We start from the raw sequence: 22,852 nt of genomic DNA, 5'->3' as shown, positions 1-22,852 counted from the left end.
CTAAGGGGCCCCATTATGCGCCTAACGTTGGAGCTATCAACTACCAGCAAACCCACCCCCTGTGAATGCCGAGACCTTGTGGGTGGAGAAGCTTCCTCTGGAACGGGGTGGACAACTGCATCCAGCTCAGTGACATTGTCAGCAACAGATAACGCCTGAAACCTGTTTGTCAAACGATTGGCCCTACGATTGGCCAATCACAGTTCCTGTCCATTACTGCACTCCTCCTGTTTGAAGCACATAAAAATATGTAAAAAGCGAACGGTGTACTCACCTTAGTAGTTGCAGGAACTAGCGATGCACTCTCACTGGTAGACTAACTGACAAAGTTGCTGCAATATGAGAAGTATTTGATAAAATGAGCGAATTACTGCCAAGTTATAATTCTCCTGGGATACACACTGTTATTAATGAAATGTTGTGATCATACCTTGTCAGGTGTCCCACCAAGATCTTTATGGGGCAAAATGTGGGAAGTGCGAGTTTGTCCACAAAATTTTTCTATGCCATCTTTTACTTATTGTGCATGTTACCCTTTGACATACTCTCCTCCACAGTTGATACACCACTCCCAATGCCATTTCACTCCCAGAAGCAGTCTTGGCATACCTCTTGCTGGCTCACGCAAAGTGCCATCTGTGAATTTTCTGTTATCATGACTATCATTGCAAATTTTTGTCATTTCAACAATTTTTTCAACTTTGGAAATAAAAAAAAGTCCTTAGGGGCCATGTCTGGAGAGCACAGAGGATGAAGCAGCACAGTGATTTCGTTTTTTGTGCAATAGCCGCGCACCAACAGAGATGAATGTGCAGGTGCATCATCATGATGCAAGAGCCATGAATTGTTTCACCACATTTCAGGCTGGTTCCTTTTCATATTTTCTTGTAGGCATCACAAATTGTCCTGATTAACCCACAAGTAACAGCTTGTCCCTGTGGTATGAGTTCATGATGAACTAAGCATTCAATGTCAAAGAAAACTACCAGCATAACTTTGACATTTGACCTGACTTGATCAGCTCTCTTGGTCTTGGAGAGTCTTTCCCAACCCATTGTGAAGTCTGAACTGTCATCTCAACATCATAACTATAGATTCATGTCTCATCACCAGCTATAGTTCTCTTAAGGAACATCTCATACACGTTGACACAGTCCAAAAGCTCGTCACAGACTGCGAGTTTAAGGCCTTTCTGGTATTTATTCATGAGGCATGGAATGAGCTTGGTGGAAACATGATGCATTCTAAGATGCTGTATCAGGATTTCATGACATGATCCAACTAAAATGTTACATTCATCAGCAATCTCTTGGGAAATCAGTCTTTGATTGGTACACACAACTTTGTTGACCTTTCTGACAAGAGTGTCATCAGTAGACATTGAAGGGAATCCTGCATGGGGGTCACCTTAAACTTCTATCTGGCCATTTTTGAACTGTGTGAATCATTTGTAACAACAAGTGTGGCTTAAGCACTCATCACCATAGGCTTCCTGCAGCATTTGGTGTGTGTCTGTAAAGATTTTCTTCAGTTTCATGCAGAATTTAATGCAGATGTATTGTTCCTTAAACACTGCAATCTTGAAATTTGCAAACTGTGTGACACAATGTTCTGCTCAATACAGCAATGAACCATAACTAAACTACACACAACAATGAAACTTCTGGCAGTTATGCATTAAACACACGAGTGTGCAGGGATCCCAACCACATCCCATTGGCATGAAATTACAAATGTTCTGGAATTTATTAAACAGACCTTTATGGTATACTTGTACAAATGCTCAAAGACTCTAAAACGACATACTTTCTCAGCTTGGAGCCATATGCAGGGAAGATAAATGATAGGCCACAACAATTAAATTCAGCAGCAGCTGTTGTGAAATGCCTGGTTGTTCCTATAAATAATACAGTGTGCAGTGTCGCCACAGATTATATTACACTTCAGTTGATTTGGCCAAAGATTTGTGGAGGAATCATAAGCTAACTCTCATGGAATCATTACAAGCAAATAGGAAGCACATAGGCCAAGAACTGAAACACATCAAGATGAGAATTATATTATAGTAAATGTGCTTTCAGTGAGTCTAGTACTGGAAATACCCCAATCACAACTGTTCCCCCATGGAAAAAAAACCTTCTGATGCTGCTGACTCAACATTATGCCACTGCAATTCGTTCACCAACTGACACTAAGAGTCAGTCATAAATTTATATTACAATGAGACAAAAGGTAGTGTTGGCACAATCAATCAAGTGGCGAGTAAATTGACTGAGGAGGCTACAAGAAGGTGGCCACCATCAATTTTCTGTACTCTTGTGGACATAGCAGTGTTAAATGGTTATCCATTGTGTCTACTAAACTTCCCAGACACGAATAAGACAAAATCTAATAAGCAATGGCTTTTTCTTCAAGAATTGGAACTACAGCTCATGAAACCTTACATTGAAGAAAGGACTATGAATATATGAATATGAATATTAGAGAACTCCAGAAATGCATGGTTTCAACCATGGGAAGTATTATTGGGTGGCATGTCAAGCAGAAGTTTGCTGCAAAGGAAGCTGAAGAAGGATGGGGAAGATGTCTGTTGTATTGTCATGAAAACCAGTCAAAAGCAATGAAAGACTCTTCTTTCTGTGTTTATTCACCACCTACCAAATGGTATCTACTTCTGGGCAAAACTCTATCATTGATCATTGGTACACAACACAGACTTTGTGACCACGCACACTGTTGATGCACATCTAATGCCCCAGATTCTTTCCTCCAACAGTCATGATTGTATTCATTCCTGACGTATTTTAGCGGTTTGTTTTCTGCACCTGCCCATTTTCTGCACCTGCCCATGCCACAAGAACTTCTGAACCGCAACCTAACCCATCCCCTCCCTTTCTCTTCACTTATCATAACACACATGCACTCCCATACCTCATCGTCCCTTCTGATCACGTTTCTGTACGTTTTTAACGTATTTATGAGTATTTTTACATGGGTTAATGCATTTTAACGTATTTCTATGCTAGACTCTCACTAATGCAGACATTCCTGGCACATATGGGTGCTGGATTAGTGGAAGTGCTGGATTATTGAGTGTCTGAAATTTATTTTATTCATTTATTTCATTTTTTATTTAATTTTTGGAAACATAGGGGATGTAGTGTACGGTACTTTATTAAACTGAAGGATACAATTTTAAAACATAGAGGATATACTTTATTAAAATTTTCAAAGAAAACTTAGCCCTAGAGCGTATACTGTACATAATTATACAGTCATATCACTTACTACGAAACATGTCCCCAATTTTTAACTGTCACAATGATGATAATGCAACGGTGCCATGCATTATCATGCAACCGCTTTATAAGCATTACATTGGTACTGCATTTATATGGTTGTTGCATGATGTACTCCAGGAAGACCTCAGCACTTCAGCATCAGCAATGTGAGAAATCTTCACGCTCTCTCCTCCTGTGTACTCTTCTTCATAAACAGCTACGTCCAGTTCTCTTTTGCATAACCTTCTGTTTTCCCAACTCGCTATCCATTTGTGTTGAGTAATGTCGAATAACATCTTCTTTCTTTTTGATGTCATAAATAGTTGCTCGTCCAACAATAAACTCAGCAGCAATGGCTTTCTTCGAAGAACCTTGATTTAATTTATCTAACATTTCAAGTTACTGCTTGAGGTCTAGCGTAACGTGTTTCCTTTTAGAAGGCATGTTCCCGATCTGTAAAGAAATCTACAATTTCAAATACAGTACATAAAACATTGTTTAACTAAGCATTGTTGTGCATGATAATTTGCTGTGCATATCTTTTTGGATGTACACTGGATTACTGAGAGACTGGACCAGTGAGGGCTGGATCAGCGAGAGTCTAGTGTATCTCTGCGTATATGTTCGTGTTGCAGATTGCCTTTATGTATTTTTCACTCATTTTTACATGTCTTTTTGGTTTTACAGCTCTTCTCGCAACCATCAACACCTGTTTTGCCCATTTCTGCATCATTCCCATTTTCTTTATACCATTCATACCACAATGGACCCTTACTCCATCTTTCTGTACCAGTTCATTTCACAACGACCCACAAATTTTCAGATTCTGCCAATCCCTGGTCCTTGCAAACATGGTATTACAAAAACACATCTCCATGCCATAGACATTCCAGAACGCCTCTTCTCCCTCCACGAGATACTACTACTCTACAATCCCTACTCCATACATCAGATCTCTGAAGTTGAATCCTGTGCTCTCCAACACCTGGAGGAGCATTCCAGACACTGCCTAGACACCCCATTGTGTCTGGTTATTGTGCCCCCCACTCACTGAATTTTGGTCCTCATTGACCAACACCTCCAACCAGTTACCTGTAATCTAGCGTTGCACGTCAAACACCAGCTGCTTCCTTCATGACTCTCCACCATCCCCACCCCTTTACCTCAATGTTGACACCAACTTCCTACACACCAGCATCCACAATGCCCATGCTCTTACCACTATTGAACACTACCTTTCCCACTATCCTTCAGACTCAAAACCCACTACTTCATTTCTCATAGATCTTACTAACTTTACCATAACCCATAACTAATTCTCATTTGAAGGGAAGATATATAAATAAATCCATGGGACAGTCATGTGCACCCACATGGCACCCTCCTAAGTCAACCTTTTTATGGGCCATCTAGATGATACCTTTCTAGCCTCCAAAAACACCAAACTTCCAGTTTGGTTAAAGTTCGTTGATGGTATCTTCCTGATCTGGTCTCAGAGCCAAGACACCCAATCTTTGTTCCTTCGCAACCTCAACACCAACTCCCCCATACATTTCTCGTGGTCCGCCTCAACCCAGCATGACGCCTACCTAGATGTTGACCTCCTCACTGATGGCTCCATCTGCACTTCTGTCCACATGAAACCCACCATCTACCAACGGTACTTGCATTTTGACAGCTGTCATCCCTTTCACACAAAATAATCCCTCCTACAGAGCCTGAACATCCAGGGATGGTGTATCTGCAGTGTCAAAAACTCCCTTTTCAGTATGCTGATGATCTCACCAAGGCTTTCACAGACAGGCACTATTCCCCAGACCTAGTTCACAAACAGATATCCCATGCCATTTCCCCTCACACCCTCAAACAGTCCCATCACCTACAAGAACCAGTCCCAAAGCAGTGTCCCCTTCCTCACCCAGTGCCACTCTGGATTGGGAAAACTGAGCCACATCCTTTGTCAGGGCTTTGATTGCCTATCATCATGGCCTTAAAGGAGGGCATGCTACCCGAGATACTTCCCACCCCTTCTAAAGTGGTGTTCCATTGTCCACCCATCCTATACAACATCCTAGTCCATCCCCATGCCACTCCCGATACAACCCCCTTGCCACAAGGATCATATTCTTGTGGAAGACCCAGGTGCAAAATCTGCCCAATCCACTCATCCATCATTTCCTATTCCAGTCCCATCAGGGGCCGGGCCACCTGCAAAAGCAGCCATGTCATTTAACAACTCTGCTGCAATCATTGCACAGCTTTTTATATTGTGATGACTACCAATGAGCTGTCTACCAGGGTGAACAGCCACCGCCAAACTGTGGCCAAGAGCAAAGTAGACCACCCTGTGTCAAAACATGCAGCTGAACAAAACACACTTCTTTCAGTGGCTGCTTCGTTACCCAAGCCATTCCGAACCTTCCCTCCACCACCAGCTTTTCTGAACTGTGCAGATGGCAGTTGTTCTTACAACACATTTTCCACTCCCATAATTACCCTGGTCTCAACCTACAGCAACGTACTGTGCAGATGGCAGTTGTTCTTACAACACATTTTCCACTCCCATAATTACCCTGGTCTCAACCTACAGCAACGTACTGTCCCCACACCCTCCACACAACAGTTTCCAGCCCCTCTATTCTCATTCTCATCTCCCATGCTATTTATTTGGAGTCTTCTGCTAATGCATCTGCCTGTCTTTCCCCACTACTTTCCTTCTTTGCTCCTTGTTTCCCCACCTCCCTGTACTACAACCTCCTCATGCTGCACCTGTTGATCTGTTGCACACTTCACCAAACAGTGTTCATTTTTCTCCCCATCCCTTCCCCTTCCCCGCCCTATCCATATCGCTGCTTTCATCCCCACATGGAGTTGCATTCCAGCCTGAGATGCTTGAGTTGGTGATCACGTGTGGGTGAGGTGTGCTTGCTCATGTGGATGAGTGGTGTGTGTCTCTCTTTTACTGATGAAGGCTGTGTGCAAAAGCTACGAGTATATGCATCTTTTAATTGTGCCTGTCTGCAACTTGCTGTGTCTTCTTTACAGTAAGTAGCAACCTGTCTTTTGCCATATCTTTGATATTTGTACCTGGAGTTTCCATTGTTTGAAAAATACTAAACACATTTTTTTTAGAGAGTGCTAAAAGAAATTTACAGTTTCTCGACCTTCATTACACATTAATAGCTCTTTATGCAACATTTTGTTAATAATGGTCAATAAAAATTAGAAATTTGAATTATAATTTTTTTTGTGATGGCAACAACGAACCCAGCCTTTGGCCCCCACCCTCCCCGGCTGCCACGCTGCTGCTCATTGTGAAAAGTACATTGGTACTGTAAGGGTTAATGATTCATTTTCCATCTGTCTCAATCGAACTAAAGTGAAAGTAATTACTAAAATCTTTCCTGTCATCACTGAAGAAGACAAAAATTACAATACAGCATCCACCAATATAACCAACATTTCAGCTATATGGAGTTTTAAAGACAAATATAGGTCCAACATTGATAAAAACTCTCCTTCATTTGCAGTTTCCTGTAGATGCCGTAAGTTATTCCACTGAATCATTCATAGTAATGTTTATATTACTGATATTTTCCTATTTCACTTTCTGATAACTGCATCTCTTCAACGAAAGAGGCAACTACTAATTTAATGATAAATCACAACTAAGTATTGAGTAAAACCAATACAACAAGATATCTGTATGGGAGAAGATACATTTCTTGAGTAATACTACCTTCCCCTTACATTCCACACATGAATGTAGCATAGAATTGACTGTCAGACACCTCTGAATATACTGTAGTCTTTCTTACATGATGTGTCTACAATGGAGACAGAGTTGTCCTACAGTCATTCTCAAATACTTGTTCTTTAACCTTGGTGAATGGTGTGTCACCAAAGGACTATTGTCCTGGATTCTCAGATGCCTACTTCAAATTTCTTTCCATCAAACTACTACTGTATTTTTGTGAACATCTATCTTCGTGGCAGATAAATGTTGTTGACACACTGAAGTAACTTCTGCTTAGTATCCTTTCAACATTACTACTTTTGTTACAGATTCTCTCAGAAGTCAAAGGTAACCTGTTTTTCTCCCCAACAAGCATGCAGATAATTTTAGCTCTTGTACATCTTGGTGCAAAGGGTAAGACTGCTCAGGAGATTGCAGATGGCTTATTTCTTCCATCTGATAAGGAGACTATTGAGAATGGATTTAGAGAATTAACAAATTGTTTGCAGGTTTGTATGAATCATCTGTTGTGTTTTTAAATTACTCATATAGAAAGACTTATTCTAATGTAAGTAAATACATTGAAGATAGCAAACTGGTTAAGAGTGGCTTAAAATATATATATATATATATATAAAAAAAAAACCAGAAATAACAATGGCAGCACCACAAAGCACGTACACAATGGTAATGATTGGCTTTCCAAAAATGAGGTGCCATTTTTTTCTGTTGGAAGGATTTTTTATTTTTTTATGCATCAGAAAATGAAGTGAAATTAAAAGTTTAAACTGCAATTGGTAAATGAGCAGCATTGGTGTAAGGCTAAATGGTATCAGTTGTACACAACAGCTCTCTTGAGATGCAAGATGTTTAGTTATAACGATTTTAAGTTATTGCAGCTTCTAGGTAAAGGCCAATTATATCATATACTTCTTAACAATGCTTTTCTTGTTTTACTTTGCAAAATAAAGTCACACAGAAAATTTGCAGCCATTATGTAAGTAACATAATTCTTTTCTGGTGGGACATCCACACCTGTTATATGTAATGTTTATGATTAAAACATCCTCTGTAGTTGTACAGTTATATATTGACTAAAGTCTTTGCACTACCAGGTTTCAGGGATTCAGTTCCATCTTTAGTTGTATATGAAAGTTAAAATTAAATATCTCTAAAGTGCAAGACCATACTAAAACTAACAGTAATAGACAAAAGATAATTGTGGTAACGTAAATCCATTCCATTGCATATACTTATAAATAAAAAGTTCAAGCAGTTATGTCAAATACAAAATTGTTCAGGCTTTTGTGGCCACTTGTTGACCAACTGCCTACTGGCTTCTGTCTTGGGTTCTTTGGCCGACATTCATCTGATGATTTCACTGACATTTCACCAGAACAAGTGGCTGACATTGTCAAAGCTTCATCCACCATCACCAGTGGTGAACTGGAGCCGAGCTCGCAGCTGCAGGCTATATGTACCTGGTGCACCAACGTCCGAGGGCCTCTCCGTGGTCATTCCCGGTGCAGTTCTCCTCTTGCTACCTGTGACTGTTGTTTGCTGCAGTCCGGGAAGCCAGGATCCATTTACCTTAAACCTTAAGGCCTTCCTCTTTCTTGTTGAAGCTATTCATGTGATTTTGTATTTCTACAGCTTTTCTGAACAAGCGGGTGTGATAGTGCTTTTCTCCAGCCAGAACTTCTGTGTCAGAAAATTTTAATACTTGGTCAGTCGGTCTCAGTGTGTGCTCTGCCATGGCCAATCTCTCCACCTGCCACAACCTGCCATGTCACTTATGTTCTTTGATCCTGGTGTTGACTGATCATCCAGACAATCCAACATAAACTTTTCCACATGTGCATGGTATGCAGTATATTCTCGACATTGCAAGTGGGTCCCGCTGATCTAAGACACTCTTTGATCTTCCTTCTCAGTTTGAAAATCATCTTTATGCCGTGTTTGTGCAATATATGGCCAATTCTGTCCATCACTCTGGAAATGTATGGCAGAAATCCCGTACCCGACATTTCTTTTTCTGGTTTCATACTTCGCTAAGTTATGTCAAAACTAACTTGCAAGGCAACACATCTGCTTTGGCTCATCAGACTGAATACTCAAATGCATCCACATGACAAGCAACTTTCAGCTGTAACTGACAAACTCATCCTTATCTTCCAAGTGGTGGTGAGGAGCATGAATGCTAAATACCAAATAAATTCGGATTAGACACTGCATGGGAAGCAGAAAGCTGAAAACAGCAGGCTGAAAACCATGTAGCATATAGCTGTACTCACAAAATTCTTCTGTGTTTATTTATGCTTTAAGCGACTTTAGTGCTGCTTATTGCTATTTAAGAAACCATGCAGTGAGGGCACATTAGTTGGTAAACAACATATGTGATTGTATATGTTTACTTCAGTGTTGTAGGATTTACCAGAGGGGGGTCTGTAGTAAGCAGTAGTGGGTGGAAGCATTGGGCATGTTATAGCAGCAACAAGTGCAGCATAGGGATCCTGGTGTAGGGATAATACAGGTTTCAGGTAAGAGTATTTGCCCTTACTGTACAGTTTCTTTAACAGTGTACCCAATAAACTCAGAAATTCATTCACATGCCACATTATCACAACATCCCCTGTCACAAGCAAGCTATTTTTTACTGTGGTAGCTGCACTCAAATTAACTGAGGTTCTAGTTAAGTTCCAGTAAAATCAGTACATTAGCACCAGTAATTATTTGGCTAAAAATACATACCTTTTTTTTCATTATATCATGCTGTGGTATTTTCGTATTGCAAATACTGTGGCTTTACTCAACCATTCAGTCTCCACAACATTGTCAGGAGAGAATATTTTGAGTACAGTAACTGATATACATATGTTTATATTTGCATTGCAAATATTATCAACTGCAGCTGACATGGAATTACAATAAGTAGCAAATACAAGTTCCTATGAATCTATTATCAGATATAGTAGTGTTTTTTGGAGAAACTTGGCTATCATGGTGTGGACCTATCCCAATATATGTTATAACAATCTTCTTGTATACCAGACAGCAATTGTTTGAGTGAAACCATTTTGTTCAAACATATGACACAAGGAACAAAGAAATCTTTATGCTTACCACCCACCAACTCTAGTTGTATGCTCCTCAATAAACAGGAATGAAAATCTATAAAAAATTAAAAGGGAACATGCTAATGACGATGAAATTGGATCTACTGCTATATGAGACATTGGTACAGAAATGCCATTACTCAATTGATGAATTTGTGCAGGACTAACTGGTAATATGAGCTAGATACAGCTTGTTACATATCCTCATTAGTATATATAATCATTCATAGAAAAATCATCTCAGTGCTATATTATTATGTATTAGTGTAAAAGTATTTTTAACTGTAATGTAACTTTCTGACAAATCTTCAGTATGTAAACCAAATGGATTGCCTGAAATCAAGGGCGAATTTAGAAATCAGTGAAGGGGGTAGCAAATTATGGAGGGGGTGTGGAGTTTGAGAAATGGAATATTGCTTAACAAAAGGAGAGTAGGGGTCCTCCACTGACAAATTGGTAAAATTTGGTGTTGTTTAAAGTAGTTTTCGGTTACTGTTTTGGAGTTCAGGGTAAAAAACTTATTTTAACATGGACGATTTTATAAATTTCATAAACCATAAAAAAGGTCAACTTACAACAAATAAGTTTTCATTAACTTTCTGTATACAGAAGATGACATGAATGTTAAATCTTGAACTTGACATGAACATAAAAAAAAATCTGTAATAAAATTCACTGGCTATTCCGTTTTCTGCCCAATTTATCATGCTCATTCATCTCTGGTTTTTTTTTTTTTTTTTTTTTTTTTTTTTTTTTTTTTTTTTTTTTTTTTAAATGTGTCGATGACATTACATCCAATGTATATTAATAAATAATAAGATGTCCATTTTAAGTTAAATGATATTTACCTTTTATTCTTTTGTTAAAATGTATTTGAAATACAGTGCAAGCTATATTGCTATATAATTATAAAAAAGATTGAATCTGTTGAAGTAATATATTTGCTGATTTCTGAAGTCATTTTATCCAGTGTAATATGATACTCCCTTGGGGGAAGGGGGGGGGGGGGACTATAGCCCACCCCCTTCCCCCTTGCCACTGCCCCTATATGAGCTCAATAAACTACAGTTCACATTTAATACTAGAACTGTGAGTACAGCACTACACATGGAGGTAAAGCCACAACCATGAGAATTGATTAATGTGGTGCCAGTCGGTACTGTCTGGTACACATCTGAGAAATGTCTGATACAAAGCCAAAGTCCCAGAAGCAGCACATACACAAGTCCATTAAACGGAATTAATACCCAGTGTCTAAATATAATGCCTACAGCAGTGAGAAGATCCAACCAGAATTGTGTTGGTAGCAAGTTATATCATAACACAAACTTGCTCATGTATAACATGGTTGCCCTTGTTCCTACCTTGAGACTGGTGGCTGCAGCTTGTCTAATGTAATGGCATGCAACATAGTTCCACTGCTTCCATGAGCTCTGATGGATTGTCGGTATTGATATCCTACAATATTACACCTTTTATGATTGAAATAGGTCTGCAGGGACAGAAGTGCTCCATTTATGCCTTATTTGAGATGATGGAGGGTGGTGATCAGGATCAGTGACCTGTCTGCAGGGCCTGTTCTGAAGTCTATGTAGTGTTCTGCAGTCGGCAGGAAAGAGCTAACAGTCAATTTGAACACACTTTATTGTAATTAAAGAAAAATGCGTTCTTGGCATACACTATGTTTTAAACACAAGCACACCAAGAAATCCCCACAACTCTTGGGGTGGTAAACCAGATAAGGAAACAAGACAATGGAAGAAAATACTGGCCAAAATCTACTCAACCCATTACAAAATACAACATGCTACTACAATTGTATGGGCAGTGTATACAATGCTAGGGCCGGTGTAAGTACTGGCCGGAGCTGTTGCCCAATTATGCACAGCACCACAAATGTCAATAGGAGTAGGAGCAACCTGGTCAACGTCCATGGGTTTGTGGCTGGCAGGGGTGGGAGGCCGTGATGCAGCACTGGCAGCTGGCAGCAGAGACAGCGGCTGAGGCTGGAGACAGAAGTGGAGATTCCGCCACAGGACAGGCGGCAATAGGCACTGACAGCTCCCTGGGGTGTTGTGGCCCACTGGAAGGTCACAGAGGTGGTTGATATGCTAGCTGGTGGCAGAACCATTGGCCTACTGGAGAGATGCCATCATGTGGCTGCAGAACTAGGTGATGACCACAGGTGCCCAGTGCGCCCATGGATGAGAGAAGATTTTCACCCAGACATCCTGCCTGACATAAAAGGAATGTGCCAGTGTGTGGGCGGGAGGGTGAGAAGCATCAAAAACCAAAACAGATAAGGGAGAGCAGAATGGTTGACCATGAAATATCTCCACTGGACTTTTACCGGCTTGGAGGGCAGTCTGATATGTAGCCAAAAAGGGAAGCACGGCCTCCTCCAGTAGGTGATATCTCAGCAGCTTATTGAGCTGGGCCTTGAATGTTCCCACAAAATGTTCTGCCTGACTGTTTGACATAGGGTGAAAATGGGCAGCTGGATGAGGGAAATTCAATTGGCAGTACAGAATTGCTTAAACTCAGTTGAAGTAAACTGTGGACCATTTTGGGGAGTCACACGACAGCAAAGAGGCGCCGAAGAATTTTGATAGTCTCAACAGAAGAATTGTTCATCAAGTGGGAGACATAAGGGTATCTCGACCCAGAGTTGATCAGTATGAACCACGGGGAACCATGAAACTGACCTGTGGAGAAATCCAAATGGAAACATTCTCACGGAGCAGTTCCATCCAGCCACAAAAAATACTGAAGTGGGGGTGCTGCCTGACACATTTGGTACATGTTGCAGGATGACACGAGGGAGGCAATGTCTTTATCCCAACCGCCCCAATAAAGATGTCAGTGTGACAGCTGATCAGTGAAGATGATGCCCCAGTGGCCAGCGTGGAGGAGGTCGAGGACATGGCGGCACAACAGAACGGAACGTTGGAGTCACTATGCAAAGGGATGACGCCACTGTGGAAAAAGAGACTGTGCCAATGAACCCAAAAATGCTGGACCTCTGCGTCATGGGAATGACAATTGCTGGTTGGAAAAACCGAAGCAATTTGGCAGCAGGGAACTTGCAGAGTCCAATCCTGAGCGGTAGCCCACCTGACAGCATCAGCATCCAATGGAAGTGCATCCAGAGCTAGGTCCACATCCGGTTCCACATGGAAACAAACCAAGGTGGAGGCATCAAAGTCACGGTCTACCCTAGCAGGCACGCAAGACAAAAAATCGGCGTTTGCATGCTGTTCAGAGGTGCGATAGACAATATCAAAGTCGAACGTAGCCAGGAAGAGTGCCCAACACTGAAGGTGGCATGCTATGTGGGAGGACACTGCAGCACCCAGGTGCACCCAAAGGTTTGTGGTCGGTCTCCAGAGTGAAATTATGACTATCCGCAAAACTGTAGAATTTCGTCAGGACGAAAACCAGCGCCAAAGCTTCCTTTTCAATTTGACTGTATTTGGTTTGAGTGACAGTCAATTTTTTGGCTACCGGCCTATCAACGCCGTCGACCACTTGTGAGAGGACCGCACCCAGGCCACAGTCTAAGGCATCATTGGAGATGATGAGGGGCAGGGAAGGATCGTAAGTGGCCAGACAAGGAGGGCGAGAGAGAGCTGACTGGAGACATGTGAAAGCCTGCTCACACACCCTGTCCCAAACCCAAAGTGCACCCATGTACAATAACCCTGTCAGGGGTGCCGAAATCGAGACAATGTGGGGTATAAACCAGCGATAATAGTTGATTTGACCAAGGATGGTATGCTGTTGCTTCACATTGGAGGGAGGAGAGAGGTTTTGAATCACCTCGACATATTCCTTAGAGGTGTGTAGGCCATGGGAATCAATTGTGAACCCGAGGTAAGTGACCTCTCATGCAAAAAAGTCAAACATTACCTTCCAGCAATGCAGGTTAGCCTCAGAAGAAAACCTGAAACAGCCAATCCGGCTTGTCCATGAGGTACACTGCAGATGAGCCACCGAAGATGAAATCATCCAAATAACTGGTCGCTCACGCACATGGCTTTTGAGGAGTTCCAAATAACATTGGAAAATGGCGGGAGCACTGGCAATGCCAAACGGGAGGCAGTTTCACTGGAAGAGACCACATGGGGTATTGATCACTAGGATCTGCTGCGATTCCTCATCCAACGACAACTGCAAATAAGCATTGTGCAAATCAATTTAGGCGAAAGCAGTCGAGCCCGCAAGACATGTGAGTATGTCATCCACCAGTGGGACAAAATATGCGTCAGTGATGGACTGAGACTTGACCATGACCTTAAAATCACCACAGATGCATAAAGCACCGTTCAGCTTCTCGACTATCATGATAGGCATCACCTAGCAACTCTGTACTATGGGAGAAAGGATGCCTTCATCTTGTAAGCAGTGAAGTTCCACCTGGAGCCTCTCTTGGAGAGGAAAGGGGACCAGGCGGGCCTTAAAAACAATGAGGAACAGTAGAGGGAAGAAACTGAAGATGTGTGGTGAAACCCTTCACCCCTGGTGTGGAGAATGAGACTAAAGTTTCGCATTTGCTGAGCAATGGGGCAAGGAGGGTATCTGATAAGGAAAGCGGCACCGCCTGTACCACATCCTGTACTGATAAACACAGACAACTAAAAATGTTCACGACCAGAAGGTTAGGAGCACCAAGGGATCTGACCACCAGTAACTGAGCGGTGAAGGAATGACCACTGTAAGAGATTTGAGTGAAGAAAAATGCCATCGGTTGATATAGAGTGATTATTGAAACTGCACAAGGCGTGAGTGTATGAGGATAAAGCTGGCAAGCCCAAATGTTGGTATGTGGCAGAAACAGATGATTCCACTCAATTTGGAAGACCACCAGAATATGCACGACATCCAGGGTAAGGAGAAAATGGGCACCTGACTGGGGAATGATGGAGAATAGTTGGCCATCAATGGAATGTGAGGCTTCTAGGTCCTGAGGTGATGATTCGTGATGAGCTTGTGTGTCTGCAGGAAACATAACATCTACATGATGTTTCTGTGAAGCCTGACACACTACTGTGATATGGCCCATTTCACTGCTAGCCGTGCATCTTGCTCGCTGGTGGGGGCATCCTGACCATTGGAGAGTCCAGAAACAGTCCGGACAGGATGGAAGCTGGGTGAAAGACTTCCTCTCACAGAAAATGCCAGCAGATTGGTGAGACTCCCTCTTGGCACTAGGCACTGGCTAGCCTCTAAAACAGGTGGATCAAGACGTGGTGGTTGTAGGTGGTGAGACTGTTCAAATGCACGAATGATCAACAGACTGGTGTCGAGGGACGGATCCTGTAACTACAAAATATCAGCCCAAAGACCCCCGTCTGGTGCGTGAAACATCTCTACATCGAGAATCAACCAAGAGGCATAAGAATGAATGCAAGCATCGTTGGTGCACCGGAATTTACTATCGCGGGAGAGACCCTGGAGCCTCATAATCCATTCCCGATACATCTGACCTTGGGATCTTCGACAAGAACAGAAAGTCTGAGGGTTGATGGTAATGTGTATTTGTGCATAAGAGTACTCAAAAAGATAACCCTTAATATGGGTAAATGAGAGATCCCGAAGGGACTGCTCAAGGCTAAGCTGTTGAAGTAAATGATACATCTGTGTACAAACTTTTGATAAAAAAAAAGCCCGAATTCGATTTTCTTCGTGGATCCCATGTGCCAGTAAATGTTGTTCCAACCATTTGACATAATTTGACCATGGTTCAACAGACCTATCGAAAGCTGGAAACATCGCCGTAGCCACATACAAAGTGTTCAATGCTTCTACAATGGAATCAACTCTATGAGCTACCTCTTCCAATGCTGGTGAGTGAGGGCAAAGTTCTGAATACGTGAGCGCTGTCTGAATCTGCCATAGAGTTTCCATCACATACTAAAGAAGTTCCTTGGTGGACGCCATTACGTTCAAAACTGGAAGTTTTATCCTCGTCGCCAGTAACTGTAGTGTCCTGTGGTCAGCAGGAAAGAACTAACAGCCAATTTGAACACACTTTATTATAATTAAAGAAATTGGCATACACTGAGTTTTAAATCCAAGAACAACAACAAAACCCCACAATTCTTGGGGTGGCAAACCAGATAAGGAAACAAGACAATGGAACAAAATGTACTATACCAGTTTCAAAATACGACATGCTACTACAATGATATGGTGAGTGTATACAATACTAGAGCTTGCATAAGTTCTGGCTGGAGCTGTTGCCCAACAGCACATATACACTGCCGGTCTGACTGTCCTTGCGTTCTTATAAGGCCAGGTCATCGGAGTGCTACATGAGTCATATGAGTTCCGTTTGGTGGAACACTGTCACATATTGTCTGGAGAATTAGTTCTGTTTTTATTTTGGAAAGCCTCTTAGTGTTTATATCCGCTGGTGATTTTTCTCTCTGTACTCCTGAAAGGAGGTCGGCAGGCCATCTTGTGTGTCAGTTGTGCGGGTCCTCTAATTAATAAGGGGCCGCTACCACAGGCTGGGCAACAAGAGAAGCTATGCTGCACTCGCTGATTGTACTATCCAGCTCACCTCCTCAAAGGCATCTGAGTCAGGTCTGACAGCCTTGATGGATTATTGACAATGAGTACATGCCATCATCTGTGACATACTTTACCAGCACGGACAAATCGCACAAGGGTCAGTTGTGATTTCCCTGGTGTCACGAGGGCATTTAGTGCATTTGGATATGATGGTAGCATCTGAGATATGTCTAAATGGGTAGAGAGTGATGTATCTACCACTGGTGCAATGTCCAGATGTGACAGAGGCACTGGTGTGGATGGCAGCATTGATTGGTGCAGCCACTCTGGATATAGCTGGATACATTGGTGCCAGAAAGTTGCAATTTGGTGGTTACTTTGCACATGACTGCAACATGCATGGCCTCTATCACTGTGGATATCCATACTGGGTGCCTACCAAAAGACTGCATACAGACTGGGACAACACTGTGGATATGGGCTTACTTTGTGTATCTATGTCTACATCAACATCTGTATTATGCAAACTAGAGTGAAGTGCAGTATAAGAGGGTGCATTCCGTTGTACCAGTTACTAGGACTTCTTTCCATTCCTTCTCCATAAGGAGCATAGGAAGAACAAATGCTTAAATGACTCTGTGCAAACTGTAACCAGTCTAAACTTGTCTTCATGATCCCAGTGGGAGTGATATATTAGGGGTTGTGATGTATTCCTAAATTCATCACTTAAAGTTGGTTCTAAAACTTCCCAAGTAGGTTTTCATGGAATAGTTTGTGTAAATCTTCAAGTATATGCCAGTTTAGTTCTTTTAACATCTTTATAACAGTTCAAACAAATTTGGGGCTTGCACCCATTTGTCATTCAATACTTCGCACAATATTTCAACTGGGCACCTGCCAGTCATCTTCAGGTGAGCCGTCGCAGACTGGCGAAAACGTCCCCCATTCCACAATATATAGCATACTGTAACTATTCTGTGCATGTGTCGAAGACTTGATAGTTGAACCACACTGCCCGCAGGGAGCGCCCTCGCTGGTGGAATAGCGAAACTCAGTCGCCCTCTGCGTTGCTGTTTGCCACGGCTTTCGACGCCCAGTTGAAATATCGTGCGAAGTATTGAACGACGACCAGCTGCAAGCCTGAAATTTGTTTGAACAGTCAATTCGCCGGGAAAATTTTTAAATTCACATCTTTATAACACTCTCCCATAGCTCAGACAAACTTGTGAGCATTCATGCTGCCCTTCTTTGTATCAGCGGCCTATTTTGTAAAGGGTTCCACAGGGTTGATTAATATTCAAGGACAGGTTGCATGAGTGTTTTGCATGCAGTTTCCTTTGTAGAATGATTGCATGTCCCTAGTATTGCACCAAGGAACTGAGGTCTTCCACCTGCTTTGTCTACATCTGAGATTATGCGATTGTTCCATTTCACATCCCTATTAATTGTCACACTAAGGTATATATGAATGATGAATTCCAGCTGTGACTCATTAATATTATAGTCGTAGTGTACTATGTTTTTCATTTTGTGAAGTACACAGTTTTACTATTATGAACATTTAAGGCAAGTTGACAATTTTTGCACTGCTTTGAAATCTTTTTAAGATGTGACACAATATTCGACAAGCTTTTTCAGATAATACTTCATTATAAATAACTAAAACATCTGCAAAAAAATCTGTTGCTGCTAGTAATATTGTCTGCAAGATAATTAATATACCTGTATAACATGAACAGCAGGGGTCCCAAACACTTCCCTGTGGCCATCCGAAATTACTTCCAGCATTGTCCGTACCAAAAACTCCTCAGCCCAGTCAAAAAATTTTGTTAATACCTCACATTTAAGGAGATGGGACCTGAATAAACTGAAAGAACCAGAGGTTGCAGAGAGTTTTAGAGGGAGCATTAGGGTATGATTGACAAGAGCAAAGTGAAGTCAGCAGAGGATCAAGTAGGCAAAAAGACGAGAGCTAGTAGAAATCCTTGGCTAAAACAAGAGATATTAATCTTAACTGATCAAAGGAGAAAATATAAAAATGCAGCAAATGAAGTAGGCAATAAGGAATACAAATGTCTAAAAAATGAGATCGACAAGAAGTGCAAAATCACTAAGCAGGAATATCTAGTTGACAAATGTAAGGATGTAGAAGCATATATCACTAGGGGTAAGATAGATGCTGCCTACAGGAAAATTAAATAGACCTTTGGAGAGAAGAGAACTACCTGTATGAAAATCAAGAGCTCTGATGGAAAACGAGTCCTAACCAAAAAAAGAGAAAGCAGAAAGGTGGAAGAAGTATATAAAGGGTCTATACAAGGGCAATGTACTTGAGGGCAATATTATGGAAATAGAAGACAATGTAGATGAATTTGATATGGAAGATGTGATACTGTGTGTAGAATTTGAAAGAGCACTGAAAGACCTAAGTTGAAACAAGGCCCTGGGAGTAGACAACATTCTGTTAGAACTACTGACAGCCTAGGGAGAGCTAGCCATGACAAAACTCTTCCCTCTGATGATCAAGATGTATAACACAAGTGAAATATCCTCAGACAAGAAGAAGAATATAATAATTCCAATTCCAAAGAAAGCAGGTGCTGACAGGTTGAAAGTAACCAAACTATAAGTTTAATAAGTCACGACTGCAAAATACTAACACAAATTCTTTACAGGCAAATGGAAAAACTGATAGAAGCTGATCTTGGGGCAGATCATTTTGGATTCTGTAGAAATGTAAGAACACGCGAGTGACCCTTTGACTTACCTTAGAAGATAGGTTAAGGAAAGGCAAGCTGACATTTCTAGCATTTTTAGACTTAGAGAAAGCTTTTGACAATGTTGACTGGAAACTCTCTTTCAAATTCTGCAGGTTACAGTGGTTAAATATAGGGAGTGAAAGGCTATTTACAATTTGTATAGAAACCAGATGGCAGTTATAAGAGGTGAGGGACCTGAAATGGAAGCAGTGGTTGAGAAGGGAGTGAGACAGTATTGTTGTCTATCCCCAACATTATTCAATCTGTATATTGAGCAAGCAGTAAAGGAAACAAAAGAAAAATTTGCAGTAGGAATTAAAATCCAAGTAGAAGAAATAAAAACCTTAAGATTTGTTGATTGCATTATAATTCTGTCAGAGGCACCAAAGGACTTGAAAGAGCAGTCAAACAGAATGGACAGTGTCTTGAAATGATGACATAAGATGAACATCCACAAAAGCAAAATGAGGCTAATGAAATGTAGTTGAATTAAATGCCATCTTGCTGGGGGAAGTAGAGAGGATATAAAATGTAGAATGGCAATGGCAAGGAAAGCATTTCTGAAGAAGAGAAATTTGTTAACATTGAGTATAGATTTAACTGTTAACAAAAAGTTTGTGACCATAGACGTAAATTAAAGGGAACTTAAAAGATTTAAGTGTCAGGAAGCCGATTCCGAAAGTATTTGTATGGAGTGTGGCCATGTATGGAAATGAAACATGGACGATAAATAGTTTTGACAGGAAGAGAATAGAAGCTTTTGAAATGTGGTGCTACAGAAGAATGCTGAAGATTAGATGGGTAGATCACATAACTAATGGGGAGGTTTTGAATAGAATTGGGGAGTTTGTGGCACAACTTGACTAGAAGAAGGGATCGGTTGGTAGGACCTGTTCTGAGGCATCAAGGGATCACAAATTTAGTATTGGAGGGCAGTGTGGAGGGTAAAAATCGTAGAGGGAGACCAAGAGGTGAATACACTAAGCAGATTCAGAAGGATGTAGGTTGCAGTAGGTACTGGGAGATGAAGAAGCTTGCACAGGATAATGTAGCATCGAGAGCTGAAGCAAACCAGTCTCAGGACTGAAGATCACAACAACAACATCAACAGCAGAACTATTCACTCCTCACTGGGTATGTTCAGTCACCGTAACATGGCAGTCATAGCAGGGGGTGTTTGATGTATAATTGTTTGAGATATCAATGTAGCCTGAACTACCGTGTAACGACACCACCAACCTCAGCTAAAAATTGCGCTCTAGCTGTTACCAAATGGTTTATGTGCTCCGCTTTGCTTTGGTTGTGCTTGGTTGTTATTTCCTTTCCTTATTTTGAAATAAAGAGCAATCTTGCTCTGTCACAAGATTCGAATGTGCCACTCACAAAACCAGGTGGAATCAGGGATCCATATGTACATTATTACATCAGTTCTGCCTTGCCAGGAGCACAGAAAATGGACATAGGCTGCCAGCCCTGTGAGAGGGAAGTGTGGCTTGTCCCCCACTCCACTTGTCTCCCCTCGACAATCAGAACTCCCTGTTTGGTATATGTTTGTGACTGACTACCAGAAAAGTGTCTGCTACAACATGAGTGCCAATACAAGAAATAATAGAGCATGTATAAATTTGTCGAATGTGTAATCTAGATTTTGTAAAGCAAATTTAATCAAATTACCAACATTTAAAACTAAAAGCATTGTACTCACCAAAAGCAGCAACTCCATAACTTCAGGAAGACAGCTTCAAAATAATTAGTAGGAATGATATCATAAATCGATTTGTTGCTCCTTCTCGCTGGCAAATAAATCTGCCATCTCAGACTGAAATGTTCAATTTTACACACGAATGACTTTTCACAGGATAACAGCCCTAAAGCACTCAGTCATTCTTCTTTCATGTTGTTTTGTAGGAACATTTTAATTCTCTTGAGCATTGAAAAGCACCGCTCAGCTTCTGATGTTGAGATTGGCATCTTGATTACCAGTTTCAAAGCTTTAACAGTCTCGTCGAATGAGTCACAAAGTTCATTCTCTAGAATCAGCAAAAGAAATGCAACTGTTCTCAACTCAGGCCTAGCACAGAAGACTTGAGGTTCTCCCTTCAACTTTCTGTTTCCCAGAAATCTATGTTCTCTAATTTCGAGGTATTTGTCAGGAAAATCTGTGATGTGTTTGTCAAACTGATTTACATCAAATAAGTTGGCTGAAATGAGGTGTCCAGTGAATTGGAAATGTAATTTTATTTAAGAAAGGATGACCATAATTCCAAAGCATATCTTTTTTAATGCGCATCAAGAATCCATGGCTTCTTGGCAGACATCGTTTCATCATTTTTAAAACTAATATCATTAACAATGGAGTCAATGTCATCTCTGACATTTTGCAGCATTACCACTTCAATCTTCTGGTTGTCTTGCATTGCTGTGGTGGGTTCGGTTATCTTCTTCTAAAGCTGATTAAGAAGTATATCTGTATGAGGCATTATCTTACAGAAAAATGATAGCCAGAAAATGAATTCATTATCTTGTAGTCTTTGTTTGTATGAACCAGCTTTTACAACAGTAGAAGATAGTTCTGTACCCTCACTTGTTTCAGTGAATTCCATAACAGTAATAAAGTTTTTCCCTGTTTTCAAAAACATATTTTACTACTTGCGAGTGGTGATTCCATCTCGTCAGAAACACAGGGCAAGCTTTTTAGAATAATACTTTGTGACACTTTTGATTTCTGTGGCGAGTTAGAAAAGAACGAATTATCTGAAAGCCATGCAAAACAGATGTGGGCATTGCGATTGACAGAGGCTGCATAGACATAAGGTTGAACTGAAGTGCATAACAATGGATGTGGTTTCCATTTGGATATTTGTCTTTAATTTCTGAACCCTGTTCGACTTGCCTCTCACAACATTTGCATCATTGTCACTCTGAGCTATTAGTTATGCTTGATCATCTCCAATTAATCATTCAATATCTTTCAGAATACTCTCAGCTATAGAATGAGCATGCTTACTTTCTGGATTGACAAAGTTCCAAAATCTTGCAATAGGTTTTCCATCAACAACATATCACAAAACAATGACCAATTGAAATTCTCAAGACACATCTGTGCTTTCATCTGTGATTATTGCAACGTAATTGGCACCATTTATTTGTTTATGAACATCATCATGGTACTTTTCCAATGTACATTGCAGTAGTTCCTTCTGAACAATCTTAGAAATGCCTTTGAACACTGATGTTTGAATGAGATGAACTTGAAAATGTTTATCCAGTTCCACACTGAACTGAATTAGCTCACGAAAAACCACCTTATTTTGAGAGGCATCAGATTCATCATAGGCCCCGAGAGCCAGTTCCAAAGCACCACAGAACCGAATACAGTCTATAATTAAATTCAGTATACATCTATTGTTTTCTACACATTTGTTGTGGCTGTCAATTGTTTGT

The 22,852-nt window shown here is 41.0% G+C and overlaps 1 protein-coding gene across 1 annotated transcript in view; it reads left to right on the top strand.

The window, feature by feature from the left end:
• The window catches only part of LOC126335404 (serpin B6-like), a 325,460-nt gene that overhangs the window by 97,795 nt on the left and 204,813 nt on the right, over nt 1-22,852 (top strand). The window contains exon 3 of the mRNA XM_049998665.1: nt 7,347-7,526. Coding sequence (XP_049854622.1) covers nt 7,347-7,526 — 180 coding nt within the window. The remainder of the gene's footprint in view (nt 1-7,346; nt 7,527-22,852) is intronic.

This window comes from Schistocerca gregaria, chromosome 2 (assembly GCF_023897955.1).
Source record: "Schistocerca gregaria isolate iqSchGreg1 chromosome 2, iqSchGreg1.2, whole genome shotgun sequence".
NCBI lineage: Eukaryota > Metazoa > Arthropoda > Insecta > Orthoptera > Acrididae > Schistocerca > Schistocerca gregaria.
The sequence above is the reverse complement of the archived record's forward strand: the minus strand, read 5'-3'. Positions and strand labels throughout refer to the sequence as shown.